This window comes from Diceros bicornis, chromosome 11, assembly GCF_020826845.1.
Source record: "Diceros bicornis minor isolate mBicDic1 chromosome 11, mDicBic1.mat.cur, whole genome shotgun sequence".
NCBI lineage: Eukaryota > Metazoa > Chordata > Mammalia > Perissodactyla > Rhinocerotidae > Diceros > Diceros bicornis.
Genome location: NC_080750.1, coordinates 59,766,544 through 59,783,424, shown reverse-complemented (window position 1 = coordinate 59,783,424; position 16,881 = coordinate 59,766,544). Strand labels below are relative to the sequence as shown.

At 39.2% G+C, this 16,881-nt stretch overlaps 1 protein-coding gene across 4 annotated transcripts in view; it reads right to left on the bottom strand.

The window, feature by feature from the left end:
- Positions 1-16,881, bottom strand: part of GALNT7 (polypeptide N-acetylgalactosaminyltransferase 7) — a 151,171-nt gene that overhangs the window by 68,086 nt on the left and 66,204 nt on the right. For 3 of the 4 annotated variants that reach the window (XM_058550358.1, XM_058550357.1, XM_058550360.1), the window contains exon 2: positions 1,425-1,885. In XM_058550358.1, the coding sequence (XP_058406341.1) occupies positions 1,425-1,885 (461 nt within the window). Of the gene's footprint in view, positions 1-1,424; positions 1,886-4,379; positions 4,487-16,881 lie in introns of those variants that run through there. The other variant, XM_058550359.1, reaches the window with a different exon arrangement.

Sequence of the window (16,881 nt, the reverse complement as noted above, 5' to 3'; positions counted from 1 at the left end):
TATGATCGAGTGCTCTATTTTAGATAACTGAGATAGACTCCAGATAAGGGACTGCAGATTCTGTTGGGGTCCTAAAGAGCACTCGCATGGCAGTCCTAGCTCTGTAACAACCACTCTTACCCCTGACTAGAAGAGTTGCCAGATAAAATACAAGACACTCAGTTAAATGTGGATTTCAGATAAACAACAATTTTTTTAAAGTACGAGTATGTCCCATACACTATTTGGGCATACTTATACTTTTTCGTTGCTTATCTGAAATCCAAATTTAACTGAGCATCCCCTATTTTTATTTGCTACATCTGGCAACCCAAGTCTCTACTTTGATTAGGAATAAATTGCTCCAAGAGTCTTCCTTCACAGTCCCTTGAGATGCTCTAACTCCTCTGTATGAGAGGTTGTGTCTCTCACCACCATGGTTCTATGCTTCTACTCCTACTTTCTTTGCATATTTCATTCACCCGCTCTCACTCTTACCAATAAATATATGAATGTCCAAAGCCTACTGAGTAGCACTGTATTAGGCATGGAATTTTACTTAGTGGCCATAAAGGATGGTGCTGTGTGTGTTCAGGGGGTGGTGGTGTGTGTGCATGTGCTGTGTTAACCTTTTAAAATGAAGATTATGTTAATTATACATCATCAAGAATACATTTCGAGAGTTTTCTAATAGCAGTAAATTAAATTTGCATCCACATTAAGGAAAGCTATTTAGATCCTATAGGAGTAGAACCGGCTATTGAATAAACTGAAAGAGAAAAGCTTTGAGTTCATTCAATAATCGCCGTCTATCAAAAGTTAAAACAAAGGATTTCCGCCTCTTAAATCAAACCACATGAAAAGAATTTGCAAGTTTAGGCCATAGTTTTATCTGTCTGAGTTCTTCTTTTGCAGACACTCAGGAGTTTCAATTTCCAGTTTCAGTACTGAGAAAAAAAATTAAAGAAAAAATAAATATCTAGTTAATTATATGAGACATCTAGAGCAGTGTTAACGCTTTGTTATTGTTCCACAACAAGATAAGGAGCTTGATCCAGAATGAAAAGCAACACAAAACTAAGAAAGTTTTGTTATTAAAAAATTGTCAGTTGAACTAAACCACGGATTTAAAATTAGTTGATTTACATGCTGGTACAAGCTCATTTTCTCATTTTGGACCAGTAACAAAAAATTCACAGACCCGTGCCAGTCTGGGGACCACACTTTGAGCAGCACTGATGTAAAAGACCCCAGAATTTTATAAGTCATACCCTCAATGTAATGGCATAAATGGAGAGATCTCCTCCTTCTGGCCATTTTGTGGACCAAAGATCCTCTTATTTCCTTGAAATCAAAGCATAAATATTTTCTCCATTCTAACAATCTAACTAAATATCTATCAAAACAATAGTTGCACCAATTTTAGAAAGAGGATGTGTGCTTACTCTTCTTGTCGTAAGTCATTGACGCTGCGGTCCAGTGAGATCATGTCACTTGCCACCATGTTAAATCCAAACTCTTTAATGCTGGCTTGAACTGCATGTTTGAATTCTGGTCCCAAAACCAATGGCTTGGCTTTCTCTCCAGGGCCACCAACCACTCCATGAGGCTCAGGTTCTTTGGGTTCAAAGTTACCAAGGATCCCTGGGCGTAGCACAGGATCACGGTAGGTGAATGTCTGAGGCTTAAATGTGAGATACTGCCTCTGCATTATGTCTTTCTGGTTATCTCCTCCAGCATGGCGCTCTTGTTCATTTTTGGCCTTGTTTTTTCTTCTAATAGACTCTAAGTCCACTTCTACTCCTTCAACATGAGGCCATGGTACCATAGGTTTGAATCTGTCATCCCCAGGAGCTAATCCATTGCCTCCTCGGTTAGGCATGGGGTTATTGACATCTCTGTCTTCCTATACAAAAGGGAGGGGGATATATAATGAGTACATGAATGCAAACCACAGCAGAGTTTATGATACCAATTTTCATGTTTTAAAAAAGGCTGAGGCAACAATAAAATGGTTTAAAACGTGAAACAGAAGCAGGCCATTAACCAGGACTTCCCATCAGAAGATATCTTTAGCGGAGTAGGAGGGAGGACATACCAAGAATCATACTATTTACCATTCCAAAATAAATGAATGGATGCATTTTTTACTTCTCCCCTTCTAAACCTAACTCTCTCTATCAAAGACCTTTTAATAAAGCATGTTGTTATGGGTTAGAGCAATGAGGTTCTAAGACCTTTAATGAAAACAGACACTTGATAGGTCATGCCGTATAGTATGTGGTTTTCCCAGTTGTTCAGTGTATGATAAATATAACTTTTTGTCAGTAACAGAGCCATATGGTGGCAGTGGTATTAGATGCCACTTGCCGCTAGGCTGGCTTTGTGCCCCTAATGGCAGAATAAGGCAGAGATATGCACTCAGTCCCAATTCAATATTTTCTACTCAGTGAGAGTTTAGCTGAATTCAGTACTGTAAAAACGCTCTAATAACTATAACCAAGTCAGTTTGGGTTTTAAACCATATCCAATACCTAGTTTGCCAGGCAGCCCAGGTAAAAACAGATTTTGCGTGTAAGGATATTCGGAAAGGGCTGCCTCCCTTTTCTGTTACCCTCCTCATCACCAATGCAGATCTTTCAGTCAGAAATCCTGAGTGCTTTTGCTTCTGAGGTATTTTCTGTCAAGTTTTTGCTAAACCAGTACCATTCTTTGCATAAAGCAGTGTTTCTCAACATTAGCATCACCTCAGTGGCTTTAAAAAATACTGATGTCTGTGTCCACCCCCAGACTCTGTGATTTAATTGGTTTGGGCATTCACAGTTTTAAAAGCTCCCCAGGTGATTTTAATATGCACCCAAGCTTGAGAACTTCTAGCTTAAATGGAGAGCCACTAGCTATAATTAGACAAGGGGATTACAGAGTATGCACAGCTGGGGAAGAGGCAAGGTGAACTTGGAACCGCAAAATAGGCTAACAGGTCTGCCCCTTCACTCCACACTAAGATTATGGGACTCCTTAATAGATTCATAATAGAATTAGTACCATCTGACCAAAATGTTTCTACAAGGTTAGAGCAATCTTGAAAAGTAAAGTTAAAAACTTTGTTTTAAAGGGTACAGAAGTCAGGCTCTGGGTATATGAGGCTGATATGTAGGTTGCTATCTACTGGTAGTTTATTTAGCAACTAAGATGTCTTTAGAAAGTCAGTTAATTCAAATGTGAATTTAGTTGGAAGTTTCAGTAAGGGCTAGCTAAGTATAGATTTTAGCGAGTTCAAAAAGGAATTTTAAAAATTTATCAATTTGTTTAGGTAATATAAGCATGTGATACAAAGTTCAAAGTATCCAAAGGGCATATAGTGAAAAGCAAGAATCCCACCTTCCCTTCTGTAGAGGCAATCACAGCCAGCACGGTCTTGTGAATCTTGCTAGAGATGTATATGCATGTATCAACATACATGCATATATATAACAAGAGAAATTTTTTGAATGTGGGACATAGATTTTAATTGAATTGCTAATTAAAAAGGGAACCCATAAGATGTTACAACTGGTTCAAAGGTGAATCCAAAGAACAGACAAACACATAAACATCAAGAATATTGCAAAGAATTCACAAATAGATGCAAAACTGGTAAAACTGGTCAATATCCAGAGGGCAATAACCAATTGCACTCCATTGTACACAATTTCCATTTCGACGGACAAGAATCATTTGCATTACTCTTGGGCTTCTATCATTTACAGGTCTGTAAAATAGCTCAAAGATAATGAAAGGGTGAGATAACCTAGAAAGCTGACTCAGATGGTATACCCAGTAATCTTTTTGGTCCATTTCTAAGTTTTTCCACAATTTTCCTCCTACAACACAAAACTAAATATAAAATGCAACTCTCAGCCTGATTATATAAATGTGATGACTTTCTTCAGGCATGTGTTATAGGTAGATAAGGCTTCTGGATCAGGCTTCTGATCATCACGCCCCTGAGCAGCAGGGTCTTAGCTGGAGCCTAACCTGTGAGCCCTACTCAGGGTCAGGGGTAAATAGGTAGGAGGCAGGCTTGCCAGAAATCTTGTATTCATGAAGTACTGAGGGTTCTCATGGGAATTCACTCATCCAAAGGAGAGGAAGCCAAGCATGACTCTAATGGAGAGGTAGGCACTGAAGCTGAGAGGTGATTCTTTTTTTTTTTTTTGAGGAAGATCGGCCCTGAGCTAACATCTGCCAATCCTCCTCTTTTTGCCGAGGAAGACTAGCCCTGGGCTAACATCCGTGCCCATCTTCCTCGACTTTATATGGGACGCCGCCACAGCATGGCTTGACAAGCGGTGCGTCGGTGCACACCGGGGATCCCAATCGGCTCTGCTGGCTGCCGCAGCAGAGCGCGCACACTTAACTGCTTGCACCACCGCGCCAGCCCCGAGAGGTGATTCTAATGATGGAAAAAGCCTCCATTCTCCAATTTATCTCCTGGCGCTTTCCAAGACGATACTGACTTAGGGCACTGTTGTAAGCAAATTAAAATAGAGAAATCATTATAAAACTCTAAGATATTGGACCCAAGTTGATGTTGAACCAAGTATAACACAAAAAGGAGAAAGACATTCTCACCAACTTCAATTTTTCACATCAAGGCTCCAGTTAATCAGTAACCAGGAAGGTAAAAAATGAGGGGAAGGAAATGTCAATAAATATAGAAAAGTAGATTGAACAGGCAGGTCATCAGACGTCAACGTCCATAACCATAGCCTCCGTTAGGTTGCCTATTATTCCATAGGTGGAAAATTGCATATTGGAAGAATGCAAAATATGATGGTACACGAAATCAAGGTATCCAAATTGTGAAATACACAGTATGGTTTAGGTTGGCCTATACTAATGTAAAAATTGCAAATTTAAATATTTCTGAAATTCACCCTCCTCAACAAGAGAATATTTAATGGATTCAAACTTCATGCTTATCTTCCTCCATAAGTTGTTTTGATCTTTTCTTTGACTTAAGGGTTCTTTGTCTAATCTTTGTTAGTGTTTATAGTTCCATTGTAAGTCGGTACCTGTCATTCCCCCTCATCGTTCTAGGTTATTTCATTCTCTTCCAAGTGAGGTGATCAGATTTATATTGACCATACCTACAACCATTTCCTCAGTCCACATCACACTCCTGATCTCCAGACCTTACAGTCAACTGCTTCCTGAACATTTCTACTTATATCTCTCTGGTACCTAAATTTAAGGTAACCCAAACTGAATTTATCATTTACCCCACATCACATACCTGTTTCAATTACTGTCTTTCCTACTTCAGGGACTGGAACCACCATCCACTCAACTGATCAAGTCTAAAACCTGCATTTCATCCTCAACTTCTTGCTCTCTTTTATCTACCCTACTGATGTCCAACCAATCACTAATTCCTGTGAATTCTATTACCTGTGTAGCTCCTGAATCTGGCCACTTCTCTCCGTTACCCTCACTGCCACTGCCATAGTTCAGACCACCCTCACCTCTTAAGAGGTTTACTACACTAGTAATAATAGTGATGATTGCAAACACTATGTTCTAAGTGCTTCACATATATTAACTCATTTAATCTCACAAGTTAGGTTCTGTGATTACCATCCCTATTGTATAGACAGAAAATCTGACAAAAAAGTTACCTAACATCAGAATCAGTACATGGTAGGGCCAAAATTTGAATCCAGGCAGTCTGGCTCAAGAGTCCATATTCTTAACCACTCTGCTTTAGTGCTTCTCATTCTAACACATGCACTTACTGTCTCTCTTCATTATTTCTTCTACACAGCAGCCATAGTGGCTCTTCTAAAATTCAAACATGAACATGTTACTTTCCCTGCTAACAACACTCCACTGCTGGCCCACTTGCCTCAGGAGAATTTATACTCCTTAACAAGGTTGATAAGGCTTTCCGGGCTCTAGCCTGCCTCTCCATCTTACCCATTAGAGCAGGAGTTGGTTAAGTTTTTCTGTAAAGGGTCAAGTAGTAAATATTTTAGGCTTTGCAGACCATAGGGTCTCTGCTGCCAATTATTCAAGTCTGTCATTACAGTGCAAAAGCAGCCACAGACAATGTGTAAATGAATGGGTATGGTTATGTTCCAATAACACTTTATTTACAAAGACAGGTGATGGGATGGACTTGCCCCCCACCCCCTGCTCTAGACTGTAAGTTCTGTGAACGGGTAGCGGTCATGTCTATCGTATGCACCACTGCATTGCCAATGCTAATCCTGGCATGTAATTTCTCAATAAATATTTACCAAATGAATGAATCCTAAAATTTCTGCTATGGTTATGAGAGAGACTCGAAGAAGAAAAGGGAAAGAGAGAATGGAGAATATGGAATGGGAAAGAGGGGCTTGGATCAGACGGAACCTTTCTGGCAATACTTTATGAATTCAGCAAGAGAATGGGATATAATTTTATATTCTCTGCACAGTATTGTACTCTTATTATTGCTACATAATAGTCACCAGAAAAACTGAATTTGCTCACTTCTCAAAGCCTGTGTGTCATTAAATCTGAAGGCAAAACCAAATATGAGAATTGTCTGTCTAACCTGAAGTCAATTAAGAATAATCATGTCAAATCTTAATACTATATGATTCCAAGGATGGCTATAAAGCAGTGTAATACTCAACTCCCCTGAGAAGGAAAACTACATACTCCTTCTTCCTGAGAATGAATGAGAATCAATAGATGCCTTTGTGACGCACTGGTACTCTGATACCGTCGTAAGCACCAGCTGATTTACTGTACAGTCAAAGTCAATGAATCACTGTTGATAGAAATGGAAAAGAATAGGTGGATAATCTTTTCAGATTAGTATGTTCATAAAGGTGGAAATGTACTGAAAAATATAATTACTTATCACCAGACGGAAATATAGGATTATCAGAAATCAGGTCAGACTACTCACTTTACACCTTACAAAGCTCCCCCCTCACTTCCAAATCCTACTTAAGTGTGATATTTCTCCAAAATGGCCATGCCTTGGTAGAAATGATATGAATACAAAGGGATTTAGAAAAACGGTTTGTAGAGCAAATGAAAGTATTACAGGCTTGTCGGGATTTGAAATTATAGGTGAAACCTAGAAAAGTAACCTCTCAATGATGAGCTTCTGCAGTCACATGATCTCTTGAGAAATTACAATTTAGCTTTAGGAAGCGGCCACTGCTAACAATATGCACACTATTTGGTTATCATTCTGCACGAGCCACAGAACTTAAAAGCATAACAAGTCAAATTTAATTCTGTGGTTTAAAAACTCTTGATAAAAAACACCTTTAATTAAAAAAACCACATCAGTATTCTTTCTTTAGCTGTACTCACCCACCTACAAGGAGCAGAAGAACAGGGGCAAAGAGAACAGGGAAGGAGGTAAAGCAACAGGGTGTTTGTAGGCTGGGCCTCCCCAGGCTCTCACCAACATGTGGCAGGATGTGGGTGGGAGTGTGGGGTGCTCCAGCCTCAGTACTCCTGTTTCTCTCTGGTTAGCTAGAACTCAGTTCTAAGCTAATCTGTCCCCTGCTGACATTTTGTGCTGAAAAATGTCTAAAGACCATCCAGTCTTGCTCCTTTCAGAAGACTGCGAGTTGACTGCATTGGGAGTCAGTGGCCCTGTTGGGCATGGGAGGAGGGGCAGGGGTCAAGTAATTTGTTTGTGCTTAATCTGGATAAACACAAGATTAAACAGAGACCTTACCAGTCCTTGAATATCTAGGATGTCCTCCCTTATGGAAAAGGACCCAAGTACATTTTAAGAGCCATATACTAGGAAGAGATTTAAGGCCAACAGCAATGCCTCTGTTAGCAACGAGGGCAGAACCGAAAATGGGGAAGGCTGTGGCTTATCAGTAAGTAAAAGTATTACATTTTGATAGAAGAATCATTTGCTAAAAGAAATAGACTCACTTAGGAGTGATTCCTAATCTTCTTCCATTTCTTTTTCTTCCTAAGTACCAGGCCAGGATATAAACCAAAAGGTAATAGAATGAAGAAAGCAGCATGGTTGACATCACAGTAACTGCTCAACAAAAGAAATCCAGGTCAGCTACTCGAGTACTATAAAGTAGACTTTGCCAGGGTAACCACTAGTCCAAGGCTAAGTATTATACAGAAAGCCAGTCTGACCCAGACTTACTCTAGGAAATGAGATATGTTGAGACTCTGGACTATGGAAAGCTGCCTATTACATGATAGCTAATGATTATTCCTTTTATTTTCTCTCAAAACTTATGATACACTATGGCAACCACAGTTCAAATGGGTAAGTAAGTGCTGCAGTTTTAACCACCTACTGGAAAGATCTTACCAGGTTCATAAGGCAGCATTTTGAGTCAATTCAATGCCACTCTTGCTTAACAAATAAGTAAAATATAAAATACACTATACAATACAAATCTATCCTGTGCTATTATGCATACTGAAATAGGTGCCTTCCTAAAAAGCTGGCTATGTCACATTTTTGAACATTTAGTCATGTTAATAAAAGCGAGATTTCCATTACAAAAGAGCATTCCAATAAATCTCATAGTTGTGCAACTTTGTTGTTAGTGCCATGGAGTCATTCTGACTCCTAGTGACCCTGCGTACAGCAGAGTGAAACCCTGCCTGGTCTTTTTTTTGCACCATCTTCTCACCTTCCAGTGCTATATCAGACAATGCTCTGTTTCATGGCCAATTTTTTCAGAAGTGGTGACCAGGTTCTTCTTCCTAGTCTGTCTTAGTCTGGAAGCTCCACTGAAACCTGTCTACCATGGGTGACCTGCTGGTATTTGAAATACCGGTGGCACAGCTTTCAGCATCACAGCACAGGCAGCCACCACAGTATGACAACCGACAGAAGGGTAGTGTGGTTCCCTGACCGGGAAATGAACCCAGGTTAAGGCAGTGAGAGCGCCAAATCTTAACCATTAGACCAATAGGGCTGGCTAGTTAGTCAGCATTTGCAGATTTGGATTTTCGTGCATATTACATGGTATTCTTAAAAGAAGTATCCATCTTCATTGACACAATAATTTTCTGAAGATTTCTGTGCGTCTTGTAAAATCATCATGGTCAACTACAGAATATCTAGATCTGACAAATTTTAAGTCCTGGGCTCTTTTCCCCCAGTTTAAACCCAATTTCTTACCCATCATTAGGATGAGACAAGATAAGTTTGTGATTTACCTAACTTAAACAATGAGAAAACAAAGTATTTAATATACTATATACTCAGTAGAAAAATATCAACTATTTTTGGGAAATCAACTGAGTTACTGAAGATAACCTCATGAAGGTTATCTAAAATTATCTATATTTCCTAATGCCTGGAATGAGCTCTTAGTTTGTCCTGGTCCAAGCATCCTTTTGGGTCCACTTCCTCTGGAGGCTGTGAATTCCCTTTTTTAGCAGAAGGCAAAGACATGCATTGTCATCCCAGCTGTTTCTAATCCACTCCAGGCTTTTTCCTCCAGGTAAATGATGAAATCTGGATGCTTAGAGTGAAAAACTCTCATCCCTTCTAAGCATTTTAAATCATCTAAGAAACCAAACAAGGGTTAAAGAAGTTTCTTCCCACGAGGTTAACTTATTTCAATTTAGTATTTATAAAAATATGGAAACATCGGTTTCACGTGTTCTGTCTTTGGATAATAATTACGCACTGATGGTATCCCACATTATAAATTAGCCAATGTCCAATTTCCATGGTCATCTCTATTTCAAATACTCCAGTAAGTTTCTGATATTTAATATCACTCATATCATTGAACATTATGTGAGTACACTTTTCTTTTTATCTTTGTGGGAAGGCACCTCTTCATTTGGGATTTAGGAAAATCACTCTTCAACTGACAATAAATATTACTTTTATCTCACCAGAACCCAAACTTAATGGACAAATATGAATTTCTTTATAGAATATATATTTAAAATGTTTCAGAGATGAGAGGCGATCCTAAAAAGAAAAATTTCTGAAATATAAAAACATTCTAATTTTTAAGTTTGATCTATTTGAACTGTAGATTATTCTAGTGATTAAGTATAGTTTAAAAGTGGTTTTGATAGTGTAGTAGTAAGCATGGGTAATAAATTCCATTACATTTCCTCAGAAGTATATAGTACAATTTAAAACAAAATTTAGTTCAACCAAACTAAGGTAAATGATTGAATTGGTTAAAATTATGATAAAATTTACTTTTTAAAACCCACATCAATGCATTACATTCCCACATTGCCTTAGTATCTGTTTCCGTATTTCTCCCCAATCAGACTGAGGGCTTTTGAGAACAGCAAGAGTGTATTATTTATCTGTGTGTCCCAGCACCAAGTAGACAGTAGGTATTCAGTCTGTGTTTCTTTACAGACTGAGTAAATGGGGAACACCCAGCTGTGGGTCATGTATTATTACTCTGCTGGAATATAAACTGACTTTGGATCCACTGTTTTATGCCATTGCTTGGCTTGGGTTAAGCTAGCATTTTGAGAATCCAAATGAGATAACTAAAAACGTTACTTTCCCTACAAATCCAAAATTTGAATAATCCTGTTTTTAGTTTCTTCTCTTCTTCAGATTTGGATAAATCATGTCTGCAAGTGAAATTTGTTACTTTATGGAAAATGAGTACTTTATTTAAACATGAGAAAGTAAATCTGCCGGTGTTAGTCTTAGTCCTCTAGGCCAATTTATCTTGCAAATGGTTTCCTGCTAAATTTGGACCTTGTTTTGAAACAGTAATAAGATGGAGATTCTATATTAGGTCAGAAAAACATCAGATTATATTCAAGAGAGAATACATTAAAAAAAAAAAAAAGGCAATTAAAGGACCAAAATACAGGTTATTGTCTACAATAGGAAAATAACAGATTGGTTATCCTTTTACAAAAAACTTTTATTTGTAACACTGTTTAATGGCCCAGATCAAAGTTATTATCACAGACAAGTAACTAAGAAGTCTATGAAACATGAAATTTAAACATATTTATGAAATCCAAATAATTTTTATTTTTCAGAGACCTTAATAAAACTTCATGCCTTAGTTCATGAACTGAATCATATGTATACTTTACAGGCTTTAAAAAAGTATTTCTTATTGTGAATATTCAACAGTAAATCTTTAGCTGATTCTAACTGAATTTTAAGAATCAAACATGAGCATTAAAAAAATAATCAATAAATCATTTTGTAGTATATTTAAAAAGGTGATAAAGCTATATTTGTCAAAGTTTATGCCATCACTTCAATGGCATCAAGACGTCAAGACAAGGCTATAAATACAAGGCATACCAATGCCATTTAAAAGCCCCCTCTCCCAAGCACGGTAAAAGGCAGATTATAATACTTCTTAGCAATCATAAAAGGATATAGTGGGTAGATTTTAACTCTCTAATTTTGGGAGCTAAGCAATTAAAAAGAAAGCTCCTCCAAGTGGTAGTTTCATTCTAAAAATAGCATGTAAGTAACACAAAATATTTTAATAAAATTGTCATTATTTTACAATAAATATCGTACCACACCATTCCTACACAATGACCTGTCTGAAAATAAGATATGTATGGGGGAAAGAGTGAGGAGGAAAAAACGAAAGCAAAGTAATGAGAGAAACATTTGTTAAAAAGAAACAATAGGCCCAAAATGGAGTCACTAATGCTAAGCCCCACCAAGACTTAATATCTGACCTACCTGCAGTTTCAGCCTCTCCCAGGAGTGCAATTTTAAACCAATCAGCCTAGAATTTCCTCATCAAGCTAGTGAGGTGATCCGCCTGATAAGACCCCTGCCTTCCCCTGAGGGAAGGTGACTTTGTTGAAATAATCCACTCTTTCAACGTCTTTGTCTCACCCTCTTTCTGCCTATAAAAACCTTCCATTTTGTACAACTCCTTGGAGCTCCTTTCTACTTGCTAGATGGGATGCTGCTTGATTCATGAATTGCTGAATAAAGCCAATTAGATATTTAAATTTACTTGGTTGAATTCCTGTTCTTTAACAGATTATAAAATAAAATCTGTGAAGATTTTTAAACACATGAATAATTTATGTATGCATATATATTATGTATGCACATGGAGAGAGGAAATATACATTTAAAAACCAAATAGCTTAGTAGGATAAGAAAAAATTAACCCTGCTGAGCAGACCCTTCAAAAGAACAATCACAGCATTTCATCAGGTGGAGAAAGGAGAAAACTCCTTAAAAGCTGAATTGATTGAAAATGAGGTCCCATCAGCTCCTCTTCTGCCCACTCATATAATGTTGTGGGACTTTCTTTCAGCTTGTGCCAATCAACTCTACTTTCTTACCTAGAAGAGCCAAGAATCTGTCTTCACTCTCTTTTCTAGATCATCTTTAAAATATTTTAAAAGAGCAAGCCCACCATCAATCCTTAGGGACCACACTGTTAACCCTTTTTTCTTAATCCAGGGAAGCGCTTCCTTAGTCCTATCCTTTTGATTCCTGTTTCCAATATAACAATGCACTTCATAATCTAAGACCAGCTAAAGCCAAACAGACAGCTTAATTCTTAATTCTCCTTCACATCTGGGAATCCCAGTGAAAGCACATAATGATTTCCAAATCTTTTTGAAAACTTTATCAGAAATTATGTCTCCAACAGAATCATTAATAATTCTTAGGACATTAAGGAAAACATTTTACCGAGTGAAAGAAGAATAAGATCAAATGTGGTATTTGTGTTGGGAGAGAATGTTTGTAATATCCTTTTGAAAGCTGAAAAAGCAATGTCCTATTATCCCTCTAGGGAAGAAATTCTAGAACGAATACAGCACTCCCACATGAAGTGTTACTACTTTCTGCAGCTGGAAATGCATAAAACAGTGTTTCCTCTAGTGCTTCCTTGCTTCGCCCTGAAGCTTGGCTTTCCTAACAGCTCATAAAAAAAGTATTGCAATGCAGGGCTTTAGAATACATACATTTTGATTGGAATAAAATAATCTTCTCTCGCAAATCTGGGAAAAAAAAAAACATCACCTCAAGAAAGAAAATACCTCAAAGTTTTCAGGGCAGATATATCATTTTAAAGAAGTGTGGAACAACATTTTATTACCATGTCATAACTAGAAATCCATTTTAGGAGGGTGTGAGAAGGAAACAAAACTATGTGAGACAGAAAAAATACATTCAGAGTAGATCAAGGTTATTTATGTAATAAACTTTTGGACATCTGACTTTTCAGCTATCAACAGGCCTGCTCTCAAGAGGAAATGCTTATCCAGTGATACTCGAGTTTGTCATGGTGTTGTTATGCATTCAGGTTAGTATTTATATGCATCATTAAAAGATAAAAGAACTGTCCTTTTAGCTACTCAAATATTTATTACAGGTCTACTATCCGCCAGTACTCTCTAAAGCACTGTGTTACAGAAAGTCGTTGCCTCTAAGGGAGAAGCAGCCTGCGGAAGGGATGCCTGAGTAGACTGTAAGTGACTTAATCTATGTTTTGAAAACAGCAGACACTCCCCAGCACATAGATGGTGGGAATGGTTGGTAGGTAAGGATGGGGAGGGCAGGAGTGGGGCTTGGCAGCCATTCTAGACTGAGGCAAAGGCACAAAAGCATAAAAGAACACGGACTATTCAGGGAACTCCAAATGGTCTGACGTAACAAGTACAGGGGACATACGGGGAGGTGGCAGGAGATGAGACTCGAGATACTGGCAGTGCCTCTTAAGAAATGTCAAGAGGTTCAGATTTGATCCTCTTATATATGGGAGCCATGAGAGGGGAGCATGCCAGATCAGACCTGAATTTTGGTGTAAGTACTCTGAAGGAGCAAATGAACGGGAAGAGAAGCCAAGATGTTTTCAGAGGGATAAGAAAAAAACTTAGAAATAAAATACCAGAAAAGGCAATGTGGGAGAGAATCTCAAGAAAGGAGTGATCAACCAGACTAAAAACTGCAGGCAAGTTGTTAAATTAATGAGAATTCCAAGGTCTGAAGGTGTAGGCAAGAGAAGTATTTTAGTCTTAGTCCTGCAGCGTGACTCACTCACCAGCTCTGTGATACACAACACTGTGGCGGAGGCCGCAGGAGCGTGGATCTAGAAGGGCCTCAGGACTGCTCACAATTATCTTCTACCCAGCTGCAGATGGAAATATCCTACTATCACCTAGAGTGCTAGAGGCATTTCTGTGACTCTCATGTTGTTCTGCACTAGACATTCCTTTGAAATGTCTAATTGGAGTGACAAATCTGTCTTGAGTTTTGTACCAGGCTACAGGGATACAATGATGAACAAATACATTCCCACTCTCGTGGAGCTCTCTGTCCAGTGGGGGAGACATATGACCAAATAATCACACAAATATGGTGCTGTAAGAGCCTTTCAGGAGGATTGATCTAATCTAGGATGCTAGGGAAGGCTTCCTTGAGAATGAAGGCTTCTGAGCAGAGATCTGAGGGAAGAGGAGATGCTAACTAGGTAAAGAGAGGAGGGAAGAGTATTCCAGGTAAAGAACATGCTGTACAAAGTCCCTACAGCAAGAAGTCTACAGTAAGTAAGAAGGACTAAACGTGGCTGGAGTGCAGAGTGAGGGGGACCTGGGGCCAGATGCGGCTGAAGACAGGTGGTGGCCAGATCAAGCAGGGTCTGGTGTTCACGGTAGTGAATTTGGTCTTAATATAAGAGCAGTGCAAAGCCAGTTCACAGCTTTAACTTCTCCTGGAAGGGACAAGAGCATTTTGAAAAGAGCCCACTGGCTGAGGAGTAAGAGAACAGACTGAAAGGAAGCCAGAGTGGATGAGGGTTAATTAGGAAATGGAGAAATTTAATGACAGACTGCATATGGGTGGTGAAGGAGTCGGAGGTGTCAGGGATGGCTTTAAGGTTTCCATCTTGTACAACTGGATGCTATTCACTAAAAGAGGAAACACTGAAGAAGACCAAAATTGAAGATGACAAGTTCCTTTTTGTATATGCTGAGTCTGAAGTGCTTCTGAAACATTCCAGAGAAGATGGAAACATAGAATTTGTATCTCAGTGAAGAGATCTGGCTGGAGAATATAAATTTGGCAGACATCTTTACGTAGATAATTACTGACATCAGGACCTGAATGAGTCTATTAATGGAGAGATTATAAAGTGAGAAGAGGAGAGGGCCAAGAACCCCGCCTAGAGGAATCCAACTCTTAAAAGACTGGTGGAGGGCTGGCCCAGTGGCATAGTGGTTAAGAGTGTGTGCTCTGTTTCAGCAGCCCAGGGTTCGTGGGTTGGGATCCCAGGTGTGGACTTACACACCACTAATCAAGCCATGCCATGGCAGCATCCCACTTACAAAATAGAGGAGGATTGCCACAGATGTTAGCTCTGCGACAATCTTCCTCAAGCAAAAAGAGGAAGATTGGCAACAGATGTTAGCTCCGGGCCAGTCTTCCTCACCAAAAAAAGAAAAGACTGGTGGAGGGTGAGATTACCAAGGAGATAGAGGACTGGCCCAATATGTAGGAAGAAAACCAAAAACCAAAACACTGTCTCCAAGACAGAGGGAACAGTCAACAGTGTTAAATGCTGTTCAGAAGCCAAGTAAGATGAGGATTGTGTTTGGTGAGAGAAGCTGACTGATAACTTTAGTGAGAATGGTTCTGGTGGTGTAACGGGGTCAGAGCCCAACAGGAGTAGATTGAGGTGTGGAGTTAGGAGGTGTGGAAATGGTGTAAGCAAAAGTAGACAAAATTTGCGAAAAGTTTGCCTGTTAAGGGAAGAAAAGAAATGGAGAGGTAGCTGGAGGAAATGAGGTGGAGTGAGGAGTTTGGGTTTGTTTGTTTTGTTTTTAATGGGAAAGTCCTGATCATTTTAAAAGAAAGGCAAGGGTGAAGTACTAAAATACATATGAGACAAGGAGTAATCAAGAGTAGAAAGTTCCTGAGAATGTGGGAGGGGTGGGAGCCAAAGCAGAGGTGGGAGCGGCCTGTTTAGGAGAAGGGCAGCCCCCCTGCTGTAACAGAAAGCATGAAATTGGTGCAGACATAGTCATCTCTCTCTTCCTCCGGATCCAAACCCTCACCACTGCTGTCTGAAGTACTCCAACAGCCTCCCCATTTAATCTATTCTACCCACTGAGATCAGACTTACCTGGGTTAAACACAGCTCTCACAGTGCACTGTTAGGGTTTTCTTTAAAAAAAAATGGAGAGGCTCCCCATCTTTTTCTAACACATCAGGTTTAAAATCCTTTGCCTGGCCTTCTAATGTCACCCACTGTTACTCACTCAAGCTGTCCTCCTCACTCGAGTCAGTGAGACCCCTTCAAGAGATCATTAAAAAACGTTCTCAGTCCTGCCTCTGGAGTTTGGCTCACGTCATCAACCGTAGCTACAGCACTGCCCTGTTTATCTCCTCTTCTTTCTTTCTAGGTTCAGCTCCAATTCCATTTATAAAGATTTAGCCCCACCATCTGTTCTAGTTCCAGATAAGAGGGAAAACTCTTATGAATTTCTACTCCTTAATACTTTTATAATTCTCTAACTATCCTGTGTTAGTGTTTTCTTCCTCAACCTGACTAAAAGCTCTAGTTGAGGAAAGTCTTATATAGTCTTACTCCTTTTACATAGAAGAGTTTCTATTATGTAGCTTCTTCTTCTTCTTTTTTTTTTTTTTTTGTGAGGAAGATTGGCCCTGAGCTAACATCTGTGCCGGTCTTCCTCTACTTTATCTATGGGACGCCGCCACAGCATGGCTTGATGAGCGGTGCATAGGTCTACACCTGGGATCCGAACCCATGAACCCCAGGCCGCTGAAGTGGAGCACACGAACTTAACCACTACGCCCCCAGGGCCAGCCCTATATATCTTCTTTTCTCCTAAATTCTCTGACATTTCTATTTCCTACCCCCATATACAAAATAATAATACCTAATCAATAGGAAACATGAAGTC